The 6,923-nt window shown below is 42.4% G+C and overlaps 1 protein-coding gene across 1 annotated transcript in view; it reads left to right on the top strand.

Annotated features, from left to right (window-relative positions):
* LOC101864255 (chymotrypsin-like protease CTRL-1) overlaps nucleotides 1–443 on the top strand; it is an 8,220-nt gene extending 7,777 nt beyond the window's left edge. The window contains exon 7 of the mRNA XM_005107196.2: nucleotides 285–443. Within this exon, the coding sequence (XP_005107253.2) occupies nucleotides 285–443 (159 nt within the window). The remainder of the gene's footprint in view (nucleotides 1–284) is intronic.
* Nucleotides 444–6,923: the final 6,480 nt, after the last annotated feature.

Here is a 6,923-nt window from a genome sequence, read left to right as displayed (position 1 = left end):
ATATATATTTCAATCCACTGTTTTGCAGTAGCCACACGCTGGAGACACGACTTCAATTTTCGTGCGGGCAATTTTTTTTTTAGCGAGCATCTCAGTCTTTCTGCTGAGACGTTGTAATGTGTCCCTCTCAGCCCGGGTAGGCCTTGGCATAATCAGGATTGAAGAAGCTCGTTGATTACTCTTACATGATCTAAGTAGTGTTGAGTGAGGCGTTAAAATTCTGCAAAATTACAATTTTACAATCCAATGTTTTCCTCAACTTCTTCTTTACCCATCTCCTCTAGGGTGACTCTGGCGGTCCTGTGGTGTGCAAGGAGGCAGATGGACGGTACTACCAATACGGCATCGTCTCTGGTGGCCGGGAGAACAAGTGCGCCAAAGTTATCGGCATCTACACTAGAGTCAGTGCCTTCCTCACCTGGATTAACAAGCATCGCAACTAGTTAACTAGTTAGTGTGAACAGTTATAATTATTAAATTTATTGCTCCTTTCCTTTTTGCTTGCATGTTTATTTAAAACAGAACAACAACAAAATTTGAAACGCCAGAACCAAATGAACTAACTGTTCTCAACCACGTTCCATGACATGTAGAGTAGTTTACGCACCTGTCTGTAAAAAAAAAAAAAAGATAAAAAATACAACCCCACTTCAGCAGCTCTCAATGTTCTCTTCTTACTTATGATTTGTCTTTAAGAAATAAACAACTGCAAACACAAAGTCTCCGAGTTATTCAGTGCTTGAAAAAGGAATGAAGCAGAAGCATGTATATAGTCCAGTGCTGCTATTTTGGAAAGCCAAAGTTAAATCTGATACAATGTATTATATTATATATCACATTACAGTGGAACTCGGATTCAACGAATTAAGGTTCGGTGAAAACTTGAATTCAACATAAGGAGGTGCATTCCCCGATTTAAAAAAAAATCATTACAACAAAGATCGTTCATAACAAGATAGTTACCTTGGCCAAAAAAGTGTCCGTGGAGGTCCGCGCATTGGTTCAGATGGCGCTGCAGCCTTTGTTTTGAAGCTCTCTTTTCGTTTCAGAAGAAGAATAGGAATAGCACAGTTTGTTAGTTTTGCTTTTATTGTTTTTCACACAAGTAGGGTAACTCTGCAAAGTTCTCACTTTTTCGAAGAGGGCGCCACCGGTTTTGGGGACACTTTTTTAATTGGCTGAAAGAGAGGAGTGAACTATCTTGTTATGTACGATCTTTGATTAAAATCAATTTTAAAAAATAACTCGGATTCAACGAACACATAGATCTAAATGAGCAAGTTCGGATTCAACGAAGTAGCTTACAGAGTGAACAGTCCCTGCTGACGTGGATTCGCTCATTTCAGTTCCCAACGAACCTGATCTATTCCTCCTTGTAACCGCCCATGGCACCTGCATCGTGAACCATTAAGCGTTTAGCCTTTTGTTAGCGTTTAGCCTTTCGTTTATATCTTATGCGACCAATCAGCAACTTTCTCTCATACCAACACATGTGTCTTAGCGTGTGTAGGGATCGGACGGGCAGCCAGCACACGTGTGTAACTGTGAGTACGTGTGTCTTGGGGAGGGGGCACAAGTGGGTTTTTTCTGGGGGGGGGGGTCAATTTTATTTTGTAAGTGTTTTACGGCGCTTGCAACTCACTGCGCAAGGCCATACTAGCGCTCAAGACACAGTAAACTGTACATGTAACTATTTTCAGTTGGTAAAAAATTTTGAATTTTGCCTGGGTGGCGGCCGAAGCCTACTTATCGATTTTGGACAGCAAAGGGATTTTAATTAACTGGTACGACTTGCACACAGGACCTCCGACATTTTTCGCCCTTGTCCGAGAAGGATAGGTGTTATATCTTACCTACCATAAGATCAGGGGTGTGGCTGAAAGGCAGCAGTAAGGAGCCAAGGAGTAGCAGTAGAAAGGCTACAGAAACAGCCAGGAGCCCAGAGGACGGGGCACAGCTGGTGAGGGAGGTGGGGGCAGAAAGTGGAGACGAAAGCAGATGACAGAACTTTGTTAGAGAGCGGGAAATAATGTGAAAGGAGAGAATTTTAGAGCAGAAAATTTTCCGTAGCTCGTATTTGATCCCCCGGGCCTACTGAATGAGAGGCAGACACCTTAACCTCTAGACCACGAGAGCCCCCATACAAGTGTTCCAGGCGTGGAATTGGAACGCCAGTAGAGATACAAAAACGTGTCGCTCATTTTCCCACTGTATGCTAATCAATATACAGTGGAATCCTATTTTAACGAGAGGGAGGGGACCGGAGCAAAATGTCCGTTATAGCAGGATTTTCACTATAAGTAAAGTATAAGGGATCCAGTAATAAATTCAAAGGAAACTCTAAAGTAGGACTAATCTATGAGTTTTGTGTTCTGTTTATTTCCTTTTGCTATCTACCCTGATGATAATTTTGTTTCAACATGACCTCTAGGTCTTACTTGATCAAAAATCGAATCAGGTTTCCTTCTCTAGCGCTAGATCTAGCGATGTTGACAGCTCGGCGTTGCCGATCAGAAGCTTGCGCACGTCACTCATTCGCTCCATCCATCACATTGCTGTGACCTCTCCACCCCCGCATCGGAGAAGTGAGAGGCATGGTAGGCCTTGATAATCTAAACTAGGCTTACGCTGGCCTATCACGCGATGCGTTATGCCACACCTTCCCTACTCAGTCGCTCCGGCCTTCATTGTTGACACACATGGGCTCTCCCATTCTTTGTTTCGCTAGATCACCAACAAGTTTCTCAACTGGCGAAGTTTTACATTAAGTATAATTGGCCTATGCACTGTGCACAGCAGCAGCAATAGTCCGCTATAACCGACTCGCATGTTTGTCTGATTGCGCTATAGCAGTATTTTATTTACAAAGGTAAAGAAGATTTAAAAAACGGAGTTTTAGAATAGTGTCTATATAACAGACTTCTCGTTTTTTCCGGACTCGTTATAAGTGGACTTCACTGTATTATACTGTCCCCGCGGTTTTATGCCCCAAAAAAATTATGAAATTATGCAAACTGAGCCACCAAAAAAAAGTGAAATTATGCAATTCTGATAATTTTAACAAAAAATGATAACGGAAAATAATCAGAAATTATGCAAACAATGATCAAATTTTGCTAAATTATGCGGGGCGCATAAAACCACGGGGACATTATAATGATAAGCTAGTTTTGACATAGATCTGAGTCATGAATTGTGCGCTGGGCTGTGGAATCAAACCGTGCCATATGCTAGGCTTTACACTTTACATAGCAACACAACTTTGAACGAATCGGCTCTTTTGCACAATGTGTGCTTAGTTGAGTTCAATGTATTTTTCTGGAATTTTCCTGAATTTTGTCGGCATAGCATCAAAGAAATGAAAATGCCTCTCTCTCATTTGAATTTGAAACTAAACTACTTTTGATTGAGGAAGTTGAAAAGCGAAAAAGGTAGGCATTTCAGGGTAGCCTTCCGTTACTTCCCTTCATATTATATTACATGTACTTGCTCGAAGCCTGCTATAACGAAGACTCGGATTCAACGAAATAGAAGGCCAGGCCCGACGACTTCGTTGAATCCAAGTTCGACTGTATTATTACTCCATCATGATCACCCCTTTTTGTTAATACAAATACCATTACAATAATTGAAAATACAGCAGGAAAATATCAAAGATGACCACCCATTGTCAAAGAGAAAGGTGGTCGTCTTAGACAGATGGTCTATTTTGGGAATGTTAGATGAAAAGAAAAAAAAGAAAAAAACACTTGAGATTCCATCTGGAGGTGGTTGCAGGCTTAAGATTGCCATAAGGCCTAGCTCTATTAAAATGTTTCTTTCTTTTGGAGAGAAGAGTAGAGGAAGGTTTTTTTGTTTTGTTTTGTTTTTTGTTTTGTTTTTGTTTTGTTGTTGTTGTTGTGTGTGGGGGGTTGTTGTTTTTTTTTGGGGGGGTTGCGGTTTTCTTTTTTTTTTTCAGACCCAGTCAGAAACAAACTTGATACAGATGGAACGATCTGAATGTATCATCGAAGACAGATTTCATCTTTACACGAAAAGAAGAAAGGGGAAGAGTGAACCCGAAGAGTCACAGACGCGAGAGCCATCCCAAATGCAGCCCTGGATACTGACCACCGTCCAGTTATCTTATTTACAAAGCAGCGGAGTGAAAGAACGAGGAAAATGAAGAGGAAAGAAACAGACAGACAGATCAACTTAAGAAAACTCCAGAAGGAAGAAGTACGACAGGAAATGGAGACAGAAATCACACAGAAACTGAAAGAAGTAGACTGCTGAGAAATAACAGCAGAAGAAACATGGTCAGCGCTGAAGACCCCGCTGACAGAGACACTCCGTAAAGCCTGCGGTACAAAGAACACAGGAAGAGGGCAGGTAAATCAGACAGCTTGGTAGAATGACACAGTAAGGGCCCGTGTCCACTGCGACGGACACAAACCGACCCGATTCCGTCCGTCTCTCGGAAAGTCGGTAGTTGAAATGAAGCACCGTTTATTTCCTAAGAAATCAGTGAAAAGTCCGTTTGGCTATGTCAACAGACACGACACGACACGACATGCCCCGACAAAAGACTCGTGAGCCATAGGCCCCGCCGGAGCTTTAAAAAAAATCAGATGTTGAGTTCGAATTAAAATTCTAATGTCATATTCGTAATCAGCGCCTCAAAATTAACAAAGTCTATGCATATTAACAATTCTACCAATTTTCCTTTATAAGCCCATTTATTTCTTATTCCCACCTTGCGTTCATTGACCTCGACTATTTATAGCCCTGCCTTGGGACACAGTGTGCGGGATAATGCGGCCAGCAGGCCAACAGACTAGACGTGTCTTGTCCGAACTGGTGGACACGCGAGAGGGAAAAGACCCGACTGATTTTCATCCTCCCGGCAAAAGATCAGGCCGTGTCCGTCTCAGTGGACCCGTAGGGTAAAGGAGGCCATCAAAGAAAAGGAGTTGTACAAGGCGTGGGTAAAAATCAAAGCTAGATGAGGACTATGTGAAATACAGACTGTCAAGACGTCATAGCAAGAGGATAGTCAGAAGTTCCAAGGAAAAGTCATGGAAGGAATATGGCGAAATATTAAGTGAACTGTGCAAACACTCGCCACAACAGTTCTACAAAAGTGTCAAAGCAATGAGACTCATCTCGTAAACGAACCATACAATCCAACAACAGTAGCCAATGACAAAGATGGAAACCCACTCAGTGAAGAAGACAGCATCAGAAACAGATGGCAGGAGTATTTCGGGGAACTCCTTAACCCAAGCAGCCAAGGAAACACAAAGAGCCAATTTCAACCACGACAAACAAAAGAAGAACAACCAAACATCTTAAGATCAGAGGCATGGAACAATAGCCCAAGGAACAAGGCAGCAGGCATTGATGGCATTACAACTGGAGCCATCCTGACATGTGGAGAACAGCAATCCCCTGTCTGACCACAATATTCCAAAAAGCATGGAGGGAGAGGAAATTCCCAGAAGACTGGCAGCGAGCAGTTGTGATACCAGTCTGGAAGAAGAAATGCAGCAAGAAAGACAGCAACACCTACCGAGAAGGTGCACAGACGCTATCTTCGCTCTAAGACAAATGAGTGAAAGGACAATTGCATACAACAAAGAACTGAATCTTGTGTTAGTAGACCAGGAAAAAGCGTTTGATAGAGTAGATAGAAACAAACTGTGGCAAACATTTGAAGAGTACGGCATTAGGGGACAACTGTAGGACAACATCAGAGCCATCTATACCAACAGTATGAGCACAGTCTGCACTCAAGAGTCAAAACGGACTCACTGACTGGTTCGACGTGTCATCTGGAGTGAGACATGGGTGTATGTTATTACCGCTACTATTTATAATATACATGGACAAAATTACAAAAGAAGCAAACCCTAACCCGATAGACCTGAATGAGATGCTATTTGCGGACGTTCAAAGCCTGGCATATGAGAAAGAAGAGCAACTTCAAGAGCACACAGACAGGCTGAATACACAATGCGAAAAGCTCAACATGAAGATTAGTACAAGCAAAACGGAGACGATGAAAATTAGCAGAACACCTGGTAACTTTAACATCACCATCGACGGAAAACCGCAGAAACAAGTCAGAGAGTTCCAAGTATCTTGGTAGCATCTTTTCGGAAGATGGACGTCTCAACAGAGAAATTGAGATGTGAAAAGATTAACAGCGTCAGCTACCAGCTTGCCCCACTCCTCAAACATCGTAACATCCCCATTGAGACCAAAGCCAAGTCCATTAGCTTTATCTTCATCCCCACTTTGACCTACCTGTACAAGACATGGACCCTGACCAAAAGTCTGGAACGTAAGATAACCACCTGCAAGATGGGATGTCTAAGGACAGCCGTCAACAAAATCAGACGGGACATGGTCAGAAACAACAAGATCTAAGAAATGGTGGGAACAACACCTGTCCTCCACTACATCCGAAGGCAAACAATCAGGTGGTTTGGACATCTCACACGTATGGCACCTAACTACCTTGCCAGAAAAACCTACTACAGGAAAGTATCAGGGTACAAGGCAAGAGAAAGACCAAGAAAGACCTGGATCCAGGGTTTGAAGGACACCCAGAGAACATTCAATATCCCAGGCCTCAAACTTGCTCGAGACAAGAAGCTCTTTCTCCCCTCGACGCCCTAGTGGTAAAAAAGGATAGATTAAGTAAAGTAAATAAGTCTCTTTTTTTTTTTTTGCGGTTGTTGAATTTTTGCAGCCAGGGGCAGATAATTGATTTATAACAATTGATTTATAACAAACTTTTGTGATGATAAGAGATTTGCATAGTCGTCCCGAATACGGCTATTCCATTTTTCACTCACAAAACACAAACTTCTCCCACACCTCTCCTCATTTCTTTTTTCATGGCATAGACATAATGGGTGCTCTGGTGTGGTTTGCTT

This window comes from Aplysia californica, unplaced genomic scaffold, assembly GCF_000002075.1.
Source record: "Aplysia californica isolate F4 #8 unplaced genomic scaffold, AplCal3.0 scaffold00584, whole genome shotgun sequence".
Taxonomy (NCBI): Eukaryota; Metazoa; Mollusca; class Gastropoda; order Aplysiida; family Aplysiidae; genus Aplysia; species Aplysia californica.
Note: the sequence above shows the minus strand (reverse complement) of the source record. Positions and strands in the feature narration are given on the sequence as shown.